Genomic DNA, 17,840 nt, shown 5'->3' on the forward strand with positions numbered 1-17,840 from the left:
TGAAGATGGCGGTAAAACAGCAATAATAAAGAAGCGTAACGGTACCACCATCGAAGTAGATAACCAGTGGGTTGTTCCATATTCCCCATTATTATCAAAAACATTTAATGCACACATAAACGTTGAATACTGTAACAATATCACAATCCTGATACAATATCAGGCTGGAAGATACATAAGCAGTAATGAAGCTGTTTGGCGAATTCTTTCATTTCCGATACATGAACGTAGTCCAGCTGTTGTTCACTTAGCGGTACATTTACAGAATGGTCAACGTGTTTATTTCACGGAAACCAACGTGCAACAAAGAGCCCTGAATCCACCGGATACAACATTAACAGCTTTTTTTTCGCTTTGCAAAAATGATTCTTTTGCAAAAAAACTGCTGTATACTGAAGTGCCTTCGTATTACACGTGGAATACTAAAAATAAAGTATTTGAACGTCGAAAACAGGGTAAGTCAGTCGACGGCCAACCTACCATCTTCAAAAATACCACGATAGGAAGACTCTACACCGTTCACCCCATTCAACATGAATGCTTCTTTCTACGCCTGCTTTTGGTGAATGTACCCGGTCCGACATCCTTTGAGTATTTGAGAACTGTAAACGGTACTATACATGACACTTACCGTAGTGCATGCCAAGCTCTGAATTTATTGGAGAATGACCAACACCGGGATAACTGCATCAATGACGCGTGCGAAACGTCAACCCCAAGTCAAATTCGTGCATCATTTTCACAATTTGCTCTCCATCAGCTTCTAGAGAGTTATGGGAAAAATATAAGTCAAAAATGTCCGAAGATATACTCCATCGAAAACAGTTAGAGACGTCAGATATGACTTTTGATTTTACATCAGAAATTTATAACTACGCTTTAGTTATTATAGAAGATTTGTGCGTACGTATGGCAAACAAACCTCTTCAGGATTTGGGAATGCCTTCACCTAACCGTATCGCTGCTGTTTCGACATGTGTAGAATTGGATCGTGAACAAAGTTACAGTACGAGTGATCTATTGTCGTATGTACAAAATAACATTTCCAAGTTAACGTCGGAACAAAAAGACATTTATGATACGATAATGCATTGTGTCGATAACAACGTTGGAGAAATTTTCTTTTTGGATGCACCGGGAGGTACTGGTAAAACGTTTGTGATAAAACTGATTCTGGCATCAATTCGATCAAAAAATGATATAGCGTTGGCAATTGCGTCGTCCGGAATAGCCGCAACATTGCTGCCTGGTGGAAGAACTGCTCATGCTGCTTTGAAACTGCCTCTGAATTTGCATTCTACAGAAACTCCCACGTACAATATTTCCAAATCATCTGGGATGGGTAAAGTATTGCAGCAATGCAAACTTATTATTTGGGATGAGTGCACAATGGCACACAAAAAATCGCTCGAGGCTCTGGATCAATGCTTGAAAGATTTGAGAGGCAAGTCGAAACCCTTTGGCAGCACATTAATATTGCTTGCGGGAGATTTCAGGCAAACATTACCTATAATACCTAGATCAACTCCTGCAGACGAAATGAATGCTTGCCTGAAAAATTCTAATTTATGGGCACAGGTAAAAATATTAAAATTAACTACAAATATGCGTGTCCGATTGCAAAACGATGACTCTGGTCAAACACTTTCAGATCAATTGCTGGCAATTGGAAACGGAAAGCTCCCAGTGAGATCAATTTCAGGACGTATACAACTACCTGCTGATTTCTGTAATTTAGTGACGTCCAAAAATGAATTGATTGAAAAAGTATTTCCGAATATTCTAAAAAATTATAAAAATAATAAATGGCTAAGTGAAAGAGCGATTCTCGCACCCAAAAATATAGACGTCCACGAAATCAACAATATTGTTTTGACCAAGATTCGAGACCAGGCAGTCCTTTACAAGTCAGTCGACACAGTTTTGGAACCAAATGAAGCGGTTAATTATCCATCTGAATTTTTAAATTCCATAGATCTTTCAGGGTTTCCACCACACGTGCTACAACTAAAAATAGGCGTACCAATAATACTTTTAAGAAATATCAACCCCCAAAGCTTTGCAATGGCACGCGACTTGCCGTAAAAAAAAACAATGGAAAACCTAATAGAGGCCACAATCTTGACAGGGTCTTTTGAGGGTGAGGCTGTTCTTATTCCTCGCATTCCCATGATTCCAACGGATCTGCCTTTTCAATTTAAAAGATTGCAATTCCCAATTCGATTAGCATTTGCAATCACCATTAACAAAGCTCAAGGTCAATCATTAGAAAAATGTGGTATAGATCTTAATACTGATTGTTTTTCCCATGGACAATTGTACGTTGCATGTTCGAGGGTCGGTAAACCTGACAATCTATTTATATGTAGCGACAATTTGACAGCGAAGAATGTTGTATATTCGCAAGTTTTACGCAGTCAATTTGTATTGTATCTATCTATCTATCTATCTATATAAAAACGAGTTGTGTGTATGCATGTTTGTTTGTTTGTAAAAAGAGCGTTTGCATATGACGTCATTATTAGTACATAAGGCTTTGTATATGCACAGACAATGGGAAAACCAAGAATGTTGTATATTCGCAAGTTTTACGTAGTTTGAAACACATATATAAATCTATCTATATTCACAGGTGGGACACAGGGACACAACTACAATGGCACGTAACTAATAATGCGCGTAACGACTTACGCGCGCGGGGGGGCTTGGGGGGCGCGAAGCGCCCCACCATGGACAATTGTACGTTGCATGTTCGAGGGTCGGTAAACCTGACAATCTATTTATATGCAGCGACAATTGGACAGCGAAGAATGTTGTATATTCGCAAGTTTTACGCAGTTAATTTGTATTGTATCTATCTATCTATCTATCTATATAAAAACGAGTTGTGTGTATGCATGTTTGTTTGTTTGTAAAAAGAGCGTTTGCATATGACGTCATTATTAGTACATACGGCTTTGTATATGCACAGACAATGGGAAAGCCAAGAATGTTGTATATTCGCAATTTTTACGTAGTTTGAAACACATATATAAATCTATATTCACAGGTGGGACACAGGGACACAACTACAATGGCGCGTAACTAATATGGCGCGTAACGACTTACGCGCGCGGGGGGCTTGGGGGGCGCGAAGCGCCCCACCAACCAGGTGTTGAGGTGGCGCGAAGCGCCACCCCAACAGCTAGTAAAGTTATATATTTGGAACCAACGAGATAAACAGTATTATTGACAACTGGTGGAGCTAAGTATCTTATGAATAAATCATGTTAACATGAATGGTTGCCAAGAAACTTTAATAAGATGTTGAGTGAACTTCTGCGAAGGTTTAGGTATAAATCCATGCCCCATCCCCCAAGGCCCTCCTAATACTTTCCACACTGATAAAATTAGACGCCCCTCGGCAGAAATAACTGACAGATGTATCCAGTAGAATAATTCAACTTATTCAATTAATAATTCAACCTAGTTATCAATTCCGTCATCTAATGAACTTTTTGAATTACAAAATTTATTTTTCAGCACACCCTCTAAATTTTGATATTAGACAATATTTTTCATATTTAAGAAACACTATCGTTTTTTTACTCGTGGGGAAAATTTTCCACAAGGGGAATAGTTCGGGAAGGGGAATTTCACGGGAGGAAGGGATTTTTCATATTAAAATGAATTTGATTTAAAGGACTTTTTCCGACTTTATGCATGAAAAAAAAAAAAAAAAAAAATTCAAAATCAGGTAAATATATACATATCAGCACCAGCTCTTTCTTTAACCCAATCTATTCAAACTTCACTGTTTATCCTCTCCCATGTAATTCGTATTTTTTTTTTCAATCCATATTTTCTTGATCTCTACCCACAACATTTAGGGAAATCTGTTTTTCATTCGAATCCAAGGAGATATCCAAAAAAGCTCATTTATTAGTGCTTCATTGAATATTTTTTTTTTATCCTTTTGTAGTGCCCGTGAATCCTTAAAACCTCCAAAATACATTCCGTTTCCCTTAAATTTTATCTAAAAAGCCGAAATCCTCTTAAAATCTGTCTGGCTTCGATGGCTTCACCACCGGTCCCTCGTAGGGCTACGCAGCTGGCTTTTGTTCATTGATTCTCATTATCACTTGTCTTCTAACCAAGGCTGCCGTACCAGTGAATCAGCAAGCTGATTAACATCATCCTCGACGTCTTGTATTTTCACGCAACCTTTGGCATAGTTGTTTCTGTCTCGCAATATTTCTTCCAAGATATCCATTATGTAATGAGAGAACCCATAATTTAAAGCATTTGCAAGGCATTATTTAACAGTTTTATCAGGGGCCCCAAAAATATAGGACATATGAAAGTGGTTTTAAATCACCTTCAGGAATTTGTAATGGATGTGCCGCTAAACTGATTTTGTGATAAATTCGTCCAGCTACTTCAAAGCTGAAAATGTTGCGGCTATTCATGACTTTATCATCGCCTACGTTGAGTGAAGCTAAAGCAAAGTATGTTCTAGTTTCGGATTTTTCGGTGGAGCTCTTTAAAGAGCGAGTGCCCTCCTATAAAAGCCAAACCAATTCATTTGGAAATTGTGGAGGTGACAATGCAATTCGACCAAGCACACAGCAACCTCTAAATTAATCCCCCCTTTGTTAGCTACTATTTCCTTGGGAAAATGAAAAACTTCGTAATGAATACATACAACGTTGAAGGGTCCCAATGAATTGTAATTAACATTGTGTACTGTATATATTTAGATTTGTACTCTTCTTCACTTCCATTTTGACTCGGTCTGGTTCTCACTGTTGCTTGTCTTCAAACAGCAAAATTCTTTGTTCTTCATATTAATTTTTGGCATTTTCTGATATTTCCTTTCGTTCACCGCCGCTTATCTTTCAACCGCATATTTCTTTGTTCTTCAGTTTCGTTTTGACTCGTTGTAATTGTCGTTTTCACAAGTATTTAACCACACAATTTTTTGCTCTTCAGTTTTATTTATTATTACTTCAGACATCTTTTCAATGCCTTTTACCTTAGCTACTCGGATTGGCCTTGTCACATTTGATAGTCTAAGTTGTACGTTTCTACCCATGAATTTACATTTCTCAAGTCGTCCTCCTGCTCTTTTTTTTAACCGCATATCTATTTGTTTTTCACTTTCTTTTGACTGGCTGTAACTGTCGTTTTCGCAAGTGTTCTAACTGTATTGTTCAACCATTACTTCAGATACTTCTTCAATACCTTTTGCCTATCACATTTCATGGCCTAGGTTGTTCATTCTCAACCCATTGTGGATGCACATTTCTTAGTCGTGCACTCATTCCCCTCTCGTTTGATGGTCCAATCTGTTCATTTTGAGCAATTGTTAATTTACGATTTTGTTCTCTAGGAATTCTGAAACTGCTAAAACCGTCTTTTATAAACAGACTCATTAAATTTAGTGTTTTATACTTAGCTATGTTTCTGGCGTAATTTTGAATGACACATTACTGAAAACGAGATACACACAACATGTTTTCACATTTCTGACTTTAATAAATAAAACATTAAGACTTAAGAAATAGGCCTAAGTATCAGTAAATGTGTATCAAACAGACAATCAACGGTTATTTGTTGTTGTTTTTTTATCAGTAACGTGCAAATTATGTTCTGGTCACGAGAAAAATTGGGGGTTGTCAACCATGCTCATATTAAGTTTTGCTCGTTTTGAGGTTGACTCGCTTATTCATTGTAATTTCTGTTCGTTTTGGGCTACATTTATTTATCGATGGTGATTTGTGAGATGCGTGGAAGATTATTTGACTTAATTTCTGATCGCTTTTGGTTCAATGGAGTCCTTTACTTTTCTTTGAAAAACTTGTTTTGTGAAAAACTTATGTCCGTTTTTTTTTTTATTAACATAAGACTTTTTCATGAAAAAACTATAATGCAACATCTTTACGGTATTTTTTCTATAAGCATCCATAGTTTGGCTTGATACTTGTATGTATGTTGGAGAAACTTTTTCAGCAAATTTTAATCCTAACACAAATAGCATTGTTCAATCTAATTTTATACCTCCTCAAATTGACCTGAAAAATATAACTTAGTACCATCTCAAAAAATTCTAATTATGCTCTTTGACAACCTGGATACAATTATACTCTTTTGATTTATTTGAATTATAAAAATAAAAGTAATAATAACCTCCTCGAAAGTTTATACGACCAGCCCTTGCATAAAAACCTTATATGCAACTGGGGCTTAACTCACAACCCTTGTCATCAGGTTCTGAGGCTTTTTTTAATCCCGAAGACTTTGTTATATGATCTAAAGACTATTTTGAACAAATTTGGGGAAAAGAGGATGTGGGAGGGGGACGAGTAGTTGCTCTTCTGTCACTTTTGAATCTTAATAATCCCACTAGAATTTCTTCACCGAAAAGGACACTAAAATTTTAAATCAAATAATCCGTATTCGAAGTTTATGCGACCACCCATTCCATAAAAACTTTAAATGCCCCCCCCCCAGGGCATAACTTAAAGCATTTTCGACGGGGCTCTAGAGGGGTTGCGTCAGCCCTGGAAACATTGTTATATATACTTTACACTATTGTGAACAACATACTTATCTCACAATTTCGATTGGATGCATTTAAGAAAAAGAGGGCATCGGTAGGGGTTGAGGGGGGCTAGTTGCCCTCTATCAGTTTTGATTTTTAAAAGAAAAGTAAAACTTTAAAATTCCAATTAAATGAGCCTACTCTAAATCTTACACGACCACCCCTTCCACATTCAGTCCCAAAGGCCTTGTTACATGAACTTTAAACTACTTTAAACAAAATGGCTATCTCCAAACTTCAATCGGATGTATTTGGGGAAAAGAGGACGAGGGGAGGGGGTAGTCTGCCCTTCTGTCAATTTTGGATCTTAAGATGGACACTACAACTTCTGATTTCCAATCCATTGAGCCCCCTTTGAAGTTTATACGACCACCCCTTCCGTAAAAACCTTTCAAGTTAGTAATTGGGAACGATCATAACTTATAGCCCTTATCCCGAGGGCTTTCGGGGGATTGTCATCCTCCTCAAAGATATATTTAACGAACCTTTAAACTTCGGTGAACAAAATGGCTATCGAAGTTTTTATTCGACGTGTTTGGGGAAATGATAGGCGTGGGGGAAGGGGAATATATATATCATCATATTTATGAATACATTTGAAAAGCATACATACGTCATGCTTGCCTCAGTAGTGGTTTATCGTTTTCAGTGTCTACGAAGGGGGCAAAATTACACAAGAATCAAATGATTGACAAGAAAAATCATATGGTTGACATTATATTTATGAGTACATTTCAAGAGAATAAACTACATCAGTTCCGCCCCCACCCCATGACTGAACGGATGGTTTTTACATCTATGACGCATGCAACAATGCAAAAGGAACATAGCTAAGTATAAATTACCAAATGTAATTAGTCTATTTAAAAAAGACATTTAAGTAGTTTCATAATGCCTAGGGGGCAAAGGAACAACCTAGACTATCAAACGTGACAAGACCTATCCGAACAACTAAGGTAAAAGGTATTGAACAAATGTTTAAAGTAATTATAAACAAAATGAAGAACAAAGATATACAGTCAGAATACTTGGGTCAGCGACAATTACAACGAGTCAAAAACGAAAATGAAGAAAAAAGAAATACCGGCTCGAAGATAAGCGGCAAGAGTTAAAACAAATCAAAAACAAAAGACAAGAACAATGAAATCCGTGGTTACATTACATGCAACAAGGAGTAAAACAAATTAAAAACGAAAGTGAAAACCAAAGGAACGTGTGGCTAAAAGATATGCCACAGCGAGAACAAAGAAATATACGGCTAGAAGATAAGCGACAGCGAGAATAACAAGCAATGACGAGTATCAAAACGTGTCAAAAATGGAGTGACGAACAAAGAATTGTTATGTAAGAAGACAAGCGACAGCAAAAATCAGAACGAGTCAAAAATGAAAATGGAGAAGAAAGAAATATGAAATTAGAAGAAGAACACCATCACAATCTTCAATGCCAACAAAATGTGGCACAAAACCCAGTGCAAACCAACAAGGATGCCATAAAACTACGTGACTGTCGTGTAAACATAAAACAGCAGTATTAAATTTACATAAATTACATTTCCGCGAAACAGAAACAACAATAAATCACATTGAATTGCAAACTATCAAAAGCAAAAATTAAATTATTTCCGCTCCAGGAGCGATCGTATCGTTTTTAGTGTCTATGATGCATGCAAAGTTATGCAAGATGGCAAACTAATTTGTAGAAAATAACAATTGAATAATGAACGTGTTATTTTAGAGTCTGTAAAGCATAGAATGAGAAACTGTTATTTCATATCTATGCCACGTGCAAAACATTAAATGACAAATGACTTTGAACAGCAAAAGAAAAAGATATGGAACAAGAAAAGACAACAAATCATACTGCATTGCAACAAAAATGTGATTTAAAACAATAACACAACAATTATACAATTGCGGAGTTTTTTCAAAAAATAACGATTGAATTAGGAATGTGTCATGCAGGAAGAAGATTTTGTATTCAAGACAGAATTTTTTTAATTCAGCTCAAATTGCTGATTTGTCACCCTATGGCTTGAAACTAAAGATGAAACGACGATTATGCTAATTTTAGATATTTTCGGGGATATAGGCATTGGATTCTGAAAACTAAACCAACAGGCATTGGATTTAATCTGAGGTAATGATGGACGAAAATCAAGGACAAGCAAGATCTGAGGACGAATACATTTGACAACCAGTTTCACAACGAAAACTTCAAACCATAAATGAAATCGACAGTTAGAAGATAAGCAACAGTGAGAATCACATCGAGTTCCAGAAGAAAACAAATCCTATAAAATGACGATTCTTCGATGTATTAACAGGAAAGAGGTATTGAATACCAACCAGAGTTCCTTAACATAATGGGTATCGCTTATTCAGTAATCTACAGTTAGAAGACAAGCAATAACGAGAATCAATATATACAAGCCTGCGTCGTGGCGGGTGCCAGAACCCAGCCTCAAAATCATCTACACATTCCTTTCTTAAAAAAGGTATGTTGACATTCCTGGCCACCAAGGCGATCTTAATAGTGAGCAACTTTAAGGATGAATTTTTATTTTTCCCAGGGTGTTTTTTTTTCGAGCCTATGGTGACAACTAGATGAAGACCCAGAAAATACAATTTACAATTGCTATAAACTATGATTCGTGGGAAAAGAAGAAGTTTTTGTTCAACCATCTTAACAATCAACCGTGAAAAGTCCAAGATAACAACCCGAACAACTTAAATTCGTTTTGGGTTTTGACAAACATGAGGTCATCAATGCTTACCATGCCTTTGTTAAGAAAACAAAGGTTTGGCGATGTTTGTCTCATGACAAAAGAAAAGCCGAGGAAAAAGTTGTTTATCAAATTGAAGAACAAGCAGTAAATGAAACCATTCAACATTTTATAAAAGCTATAAATATTGAGAGCATTTTACGAAATAGCTATCAAGGAGGCACACTCGTGCCTCTTTAAAGAGGCAAACCACGACAATGTTAAGCGATCTTTGTTGTGGGGGGCTGCCACCCCCCTAACCCCCCGCTCTTGGCTTCGGAAAGGCCCTCTTTTAATTAACAAAAAATTGAAATGAATGAATAATGGAATAACTTCGAAAAATGTTAAACACAAGAGGACAGGAGAACCATTGCGCCGAAACTAGTAATTAGTAACAATGAAGTTGACCACTCCATTTACATTTTAACATAATTATTGAAACTGTTTCCCAGACACAGAGCACACAAGCTAAGAGCTGGGGGCGGGGGTAGGGTAGCAAACAAAAACCTGTTTTGTATTCTTTGTTAATTAAAAGAGGGCCTTTCCGAAGCCAAGAGCGGGGGGTTAGACAACAAAAAACCTGTACAAAAGAGTCTTTAAAAGCGGGGGGTTTGGGGGGCGGCAGCCCCCCAACTGCCTCTCCTAATTCCTGTACGTTTTAAGGTTCGACTTTGGGACGCAGCCTCTTTAACTCTTTAAGAAAACGAAGTTTTTTTCATATTATAAATAAAGGCAGTACAATTTATAGAGACGCTAACGAAGCACCTGATGCTGCATCAAATGCTTTTAAACGTCACATTAAAACTATTAGTGACAGATTAGCAATAGCTAAGGACGTTAAAAAATATCGTAATTATACAGGCAAGCCTGAAGCAGAAGCTGATAAGACTACATCAAGCACCAAAAGACGTAGGGATCGGGCAAACAGAAACCAAAATACTAAGAAAACAAAGTTATGATCAGGGTTGGAGCGAAAGCTAGCAGCCTAGTAAGAGACGATAACGTCGCATACTAAGGGATACAATAGTCCATAACTCCTACTAATCGTCTCAGATCAAAACAAAAAATACACTGTTAGAACTACCTTGTCCAAAACCTCTATATAGGAAACTTACAGTCCCTTTGCTTGAACAACAATGAAAATCCATTGAGCGTTAAAAAACCGAAAAATGGCTGCGACCACAATATTCAGCATCGAAGGAATTTTTTTCTTGCTGTTTTTTCTCCTCAGCTAATGGGGCACTGGAATATTATAGACACTGGTTTATTGGCTCATTTTAAAGGAAATCGCTGTATTTAGAAAGCTTTTGTAATTAACAACAGTAATTTTTAAAATAAAACAATTCTTTCAAAATACTGCATTTTCGTAGATACATTTTTATAAAATCAATTATTTTTAATAGTATAAGCATGTATAAACAGAATTTTTGTTATGGGGTGATGGGGATTTACAAAAAAAGCTGTATAAAAAACACGAGAGCTTTGTTGTTTGCATTTTTGTTACGTCTTTACAAGGCCGAAAAATATTTTCTTATAGATTTGTATTATTCAAAAAGTATAACGTCCTTTCCCAAGAAAAAATAAAGAAGCAAGAAATATAATCAAATTCATCCACCCACCGATTTTCCAACATCTTCCCTCCACCCACGCAATTCTAGTACTCACTCTGAAATGACCACCTAATATCAAATTTAGCTACTAATCACATTGTCAAAAGCTGTAGCTTTAGACTGTATCAACAAGGAGTAGAGTTTACAAGACATATGTATACATACTAGAGTCAATTTTGTAAAGAATTGATCAAATACTGTTGGTCTTTCATTAAGATAAGAGATGTAGATGAGCAACTATTGGAAATGGTTCATTTAAAATCGAAAAGGAAACCATAAACTCTCCTATGTAAGCCCTACAAAAGAAATCAAAAGGCTGAGAAATAAGAAGGAAATCCTGGAAGGTTTACATACTGTATCACAAACAAGTGGATTAATATACAAAATAGAAATGGGCTGGCGATTAACTGACAAGTCTTGCCAGTAATACAATTGAGAAGCATGAGGAATAAATTAATGTAAATGGACAATTGTGATTTTTCATTAAAAACATTAACGTAAATAGTTCATTATCAAGGTAGTTAAGAACATGCCAAATGGAATTAAACACGTAGAGACACTTTGCGTGGTAAATCTTTCAATGACATTCACAATTGGATAATACAGAATCTTATCAACAGGAAGGACATGGCACAGGAATTTGGAGACAGTGGATCTACTTTTTTCTAAGAATCGGCAGATTCTGAAAGAGGAGCACTTCAAGGCAGAGTTGTGGACCAACCTAATCAACTATATACATTAATAGTGCACCCTCAACCACAAAGAATAAGACTTATCTATATGCACATGATATTAAAACAACTGGCCCTGTATTGTGACCCACACAGTATCTGCCAAAATCAGGTTTCCTCATCTTGGTTCATTGAAATACAGGGTTATTCACTTTGAAGCAAATAATCTTTAGCACTAGTAGTTTATACAATCTAAAAGTAGCTCAAAACTACAACTCACAAAAAAAAAAAAACAAGCTAAAGTTTAACTTGCACACAGTTTGTAGTAGCCAGTCAAGCAAACTCTTCATATTACAGTTTATATATATATATATATATATATATATATATATATATATATATATATATATATATATATATATATATATATATATATATATACATATAACTATCTATCTATCTATCTATATATATATAAATAAGTTGTCTGTGTGTGTGTGTATGTCGAGTGACGTCATGTTTGTGTGTCGACTGACGTCATGTTTTCGACTGACGAAATTACAGACCGGGACATCGGGACACAAATGACGACCGGGACACCGGCACATAGGGAATATAAATGACGACCGGGATACTCAAAGAGAAAGCGACCGGGACACAAGGAATGTTCGATTAGCAATCACCATCAATAAAGCACCGGGACACAAATGACGACCGGGACACAGGGAGTATCAATGATGACCAGGACAAAGTAAAAAAAAAACTAAAAAAACTAAAAAAAAAAGGTAAAAACTACAAAAAAACTAAAAAGAAAAAAACTAAAAACTAATAAACAAACTAAAAAAGCAAAAAAACTAAAAAAAAACTAAAAAATAAAAAAAAAACTAAAAAAAAGGAAAAAAAAGAAAAATAAAGGAGAAAAACAAAACTAAAAAAAAAAATAAAAATAAAAAAAAACTAAAAAGAAAAAGGAAAAAAAACAAAAAAAGCTAAAAAGAAAAAAAGGGGAAAAATACAAAATTTATTCCATCATATACCATTTCAAAAACGAATGTATATACAGACCGGGACACCGGGATACAAATGACGACCGGGACACAGGGAATATAAATGACGACCGGGACACAGGGACACAACTACAACGGGAACGCCGGGAGGCACAGGGGGATATATAAATGACAACGGGGACACAGGGAATGTTCGATTAGCAATCACCATCAACAAAGCTCAAAGGCAATCATTAGAATCATGAGGTATAACTAAAAAAACTAAAAAAAGGTAAAAACCTAAAAACTAAAAAAAAAGACCAATTCAAAAACGAATGTATATACAGACCAGGACACCGGGACACAAGGAATATAAATGACGCCCGGGACACTCAAAGAGAAATCACAGACTGGGACACCGGGACACAGGGAATATAAATGACGACCGGGACACAGGGACACAACTACAACGGAGACGCCGGGGGGTACAGGGGGATATATAAATGACGACGGCGACACAGGAAATGGTCGATTAGCAATCACCATCAACAAAGCTCAAGGGCAATCATTAGAATTATGAGGTATAGATCTGAATACGGATTGTTTTCCCATGGACCATTATATGTTGCATGTTCAAGAGTCGGTAAACCTGACAATCTATTTATATGCACAGACAATGGGACAGCGAAGAATGTTGTATATTCGCAAGTTTTACGTAGTTAAAAACATATATATATATATATATTGATATAGTTATATATATATATATATATATATATATAATTTTCCTACGTGCCAAAATCATCAATAAATTTTCGGATAAACATAAAATTTTTAAGTTCCAATTTTAAAATACAATTTTTTATTTTAAAGATTTTAAAAGGGGGAGGAGAAGAGAGGATGTATAAGACATCAATGGATGAATGCTTGAATGCAGTAAAAAGTATTATCGGTTCTGTTAGGAGGGCATGATTTTCATAAAGCTGTCTTTCAAAAGTATATTCCATAAAACCTGAATAGCAGTCAATAATCCCAATACTCTTCGTTATTTAGAAGGATACTGGAATTCTAGGACAATATTGAAATAATTCAATTTTAGAAAACTAAATCAATGGACGGTTTTATTTTTAATTTTGAGAAAATAAATTACAAGCTTTTGCATACCTTACTTTTAATATACCTTGATATAGTTTTATATAATATTAATATGCTTAGAGTATTATAAAAAATTATGTTTTACCCAGTGACTTAATTCTGTAACAAACAACTTTTCATATTAAGTCTTATATATCCTTAGAATTACAACTGTTACACTCTACACTTTAAATTCAAAGATAAATTGAAAAGATCTAAATGCTGGGCGTCTTACCGGGACGAAATTAAGACTTGAATAAGTTTGGATTCTGCTTTGCCTATATTCCCTTTTTTCTGCTTGACGTAGCAATCAGATGTTTTCCACATATAATAATATTCCACAATATTTTTGACAGATTTCCAGGGAAGCTAAAAGGAAAAAAAAAACAGTAGTAATGTAAAATGGCAATTGTTCTATGAGACTTGGGTCAATTTTTCGGCCACCAAAATGCTAGGGATGTGTTTCTTTAATTAATAAAAGTGTATTTAAAGACCTTGACGAGAATAGGTAAGGTATACAAGGTTGGAGCTGTTCTGATGCTGTGAGATGGTTGGGAGTCTCCATTCCGTCATAAGTACCTTTTACGTCCCTAGTCCCGACAGGGATATTCTTGCTTGCATGACCTATAGTTGGCATCAGGGTGAACTTTAAACAAATTTTCCTAGCTAATACAATCACTACTAACAACATTGCAGGGTGATCTTGAAGAGTAGCAAAAGAAATTACAGTCTAGAAAACGACACAACATCTGCACTATACTTTGACTGATGGATAATTCTTCTGGCTTTAGTTTGTTTTTGTGGGCTTTTCTGAGCTGAAAATCTGTTTCTATCTTTCTGAGATGAAAATTTATTCATTTTGGGCAGCTTCCCCTTCAGAGAAAAATTTTTGTAGGCATAATTAAATAATGAGTTGGAAAAAATAGGCTTGAAATTGACTGTGCAGGATTTCGACTTTTGCTGATAGAGGCCCATCGTGAAGTGTAAAAAGCCATATTATAACCCAGATAAGCCCATGATTGCATAATGCCTCCATTCAACTGGAGGTCCCACGGACTTCTGGCTGTCTGGTTCTAAGTCTTCTTCGTGTTGCAGCACTTCGCTAAGCACTTCGTGTTGACTTGAGAAGATATGTTAGTTATCTTCCTGCACTGGTTCTGGAAAATATGCGCTAGTACCCGTCCTGCACTAGTTCTGGAACTATTACTTTTCCTGCCGCAAAAATAATTTCAATAATAAAAAGTATATGAAAATCGCAACGTGCAATATTATAACGCCATAAAATAACGATCGTATCGACATGTTGACTTATGAATTTAGACGCTTCGACCTGGACGTGTAAGAAGTTTCTTGTTTAGGCTGGGAAGGTACTAATTATAGAATAACAGTTTCTCTTTTTACGAATAAAAAGTGCAGAATATCAGTCATAGTAGTAGATGCAATTTTAAAACCTATTGACGGAGACGGCAGTGACTCAAATGAATTTTATTTACAGTTACAGCAGCAAAGAGACAGGCTCCCAAACAGAAATATGGTGTCTTTATTAAGAGATTTCAACACCCAGGTCGACAGAAAAAGCGATAGATAGAGAAAGAGTAATCGTTATAGACATTTTGAAATTTTTTAGGCATAAAAATCAAGTTATAATACAGCAATTGATCATAAAATAGCCCATAAGTTAACATGGTATTCACACGATGATAAGACAGCTAATCTTACTGATTATGTTAGTGTAAACAAAGAATGGCAGGATCAAAAAAGAATAATAGGGTATATAGGAGTGCTTTTATTAAAGTAAAGGTCACCATCAAGTAGTGCCTAGGGTCAACTTAAAGCTGAAGTTTAGAGGTGTAACTACCTTTAGGAAATCTATGACATTGGTAGAACCCAGGATGAGAATTTGAGAGAAACTTTCCAGGAACAGTTGAATACTAAACTGGACAGTTAAAAAATTTGACAACATAGAAGATGGATGGAATAATCTTATCAAAATAGTTCATGAAATTGTTGATGGCGTATTAGGAAAGAAAGTTTGGAACACAGCTAGTAATGTTAGTGCAAATGCTTTAAGTTCAATAGAGAGGAGAAAGAGTTTATGCAAGAATTATTTGAGTGATAGAACATATGAAAACAAGAGGAGTGTAAAGTGAGTGGAAAAAGAGGAGGAAGGGCTTATGGAAGAATTATTTGAATGATAGATCATATGAAATCAAGAGGAATCTAAAGTAAGTGGAGAAAGTGTTAAAATACGAACGATCAAAGTGTAAATTGGAGGCCATGGATAAAATTGCCGAAGATCTGGAAGATGCAGCCAGACAAGATTATAGTAAAGTATTTTACAGGCATGTTAATAAACTGACAGGGAACAGTGAATAGCGATAAGGAAATATTTAAAGAGAGATGGGTAGAAAAACATGAAAATGAACTAAACCGTAATGGTGTTACAGGAAAATATATAGAAAAGGAGGAAAAAGTTTGTGCCACTTTGGTTGCGAAAGAAGATTTATTTTGCTCGGAAGAATTAGTGACAGTACTAAAAGGATTAGAAAAAATAAGATTCTAGATGCTTAGACTGAGACATGCTGTAGACAAAGTTTTAAGGGAAGAACAATGCGGTTTTAGAAAAGGTAGAGGATGTGTCCACCATGTTTTCACTCTTAGGTTAATAATTGAGAAGTCTCTTCGTTGTCAAACACCTTTGGTCCTCAGTTTTATCGATTATGAGCAAGCTTTCGATTCTGTTGATAGAAGAGCGTTAACAAAGGTCTTATCGTTATTTGGTATACCAGAAAAATACATTAAAGTGATTTATCCTATGTACGAGAATAATACTGCTGCGGTTAAGGTAGGAAATGAGGTTAGCAACTGGTTTTGTATTAAATCAGGAGTTAAGCAGGGTTGTGTTCTATCCCCCTTTATATGGATCAATTTGATGGACTTCATCTTAAGGAGCACAGGAAAGCCAATTGGAGACCATGGAATAAAATGGGGAGGAAGAACGCTCCCGGACTTAGATTATGCTGATGATTTAAGCATATTAGATGAAAGTGTGAGCAAAATAAATGAATTTTTAGAGGTTTTGCGAGTTCAGGGTGATAAAATAGGCTTGAAAATTAATGTTAAGAAGACTAAGTCACTAAGGCTAGGAATAAGTGAAGATGAACAGGTGACATTAGGTAACGAAAAGATTGATCAGGTTGGGAGCTTCAGTTACCTTGATAGTATTATTAGTAAAGATGGTGGGAGCAGTGAAGATGTTAAAAGTAGAATAGCTATGGCTCAGGGTGTTTTTCACAGTTAAAAAAAGTTTGGAAGAATAGAAAGATAAGTCTACAAACCAAGATTAGAATATAGGAAGCTACAGTGATGACAGTGGTCAAACATGGCTCTGAAGCATGGGCACTCCGAAAAGCAGACGAAAATTTACTAGATGTTTTCCAAAGAAACTGCCTACAGATTGTTCTGGGTACCCGGCTGACTGACCGTATTTCAAACAGTAGGTTGTACGAAAAGTGTGGTTCAATCCCGCTTTCTGGGGCCATAATGAAAGAACGGTTGAGATGGCTAGGCCACGTTCTACGGATGAAGGATGACAGATTACCGAAGATTGTCCTTTTTGGCCAACCGTCTGGGGCTACACGGAAAGCAGGCCGTCCTTGTCTGGGTTGGGAGGATGTCATAAATAAAGATTTAAAGGAAATGGGAACTTCCTGATAGGGTGTAAAGAGGGAGGCTTTAAATAGATTAGGTTGGAGGACGAGCGTGCGTAGCTGTGTTGGCCTCAGGCGGCTTGATGGTGCAGTGATTTATTAGCAGTAGTAGTAGTAGTAATAGTGCAGTAAATAAGTTTCTTAAATATAATGGTTATGAGGTTAGAAATAAATTATCAAAGGTTATGAATAAGAATTTTGAAAAAGGGGAAGTACCTGGCGATTTTAGGAGAACTTTAATTAAAACAAGAAAGGTGATAAGAAAGAGGTTCAGGGTGCCTAAGCTGAGGCTCAGTCTAGGCTCAGGGTGTTTCTTCACAGTTCCAAAAACGGTTGGAAAAACATGAAGATAAGTCCGCAAACTAAAATTAGAATATTGGAG

The 17,840-nt window shown here is 36.0% G+C and overlaps 1 protein-coding gene across 1 annotated transcript in view; it reads right to left on the reverse strand.

Moving 5' to 3' along the window:
* Positions 1-17,840, reverse strand: part of LOC136027009 (metastasis-associated protein MTA3-like) — a 147,833-nt gene that overhangs the window by 51,296 nt on the left and 78,697 nt on the right. The window contains exon 8 of the mRNA XM_065703903.1: positions 13,984-14,117. Within this exon, the coding sequence (XP_065559975.1) occupies positions 13,984-14,117 (134 nt within the window). The remainder of the gene's footprint in view (positions 1-13,983; positions 14,118-17,840) is intronic.

This window comes from Artemia franciscana, chromosome 5 (assembly GCF_032884065.1).
Source record: "Artemia franciscana chromosome 5, ASM3288406v1, whole genome shotgun sequence".
Classification (NCBI taxonomy): domain Eukaryota; kingdom Metazoa; phylum Arthropoda; class Branchiopoda; order Anostraca; family Artemiidae; genus Artemia; species Artemia franciscana.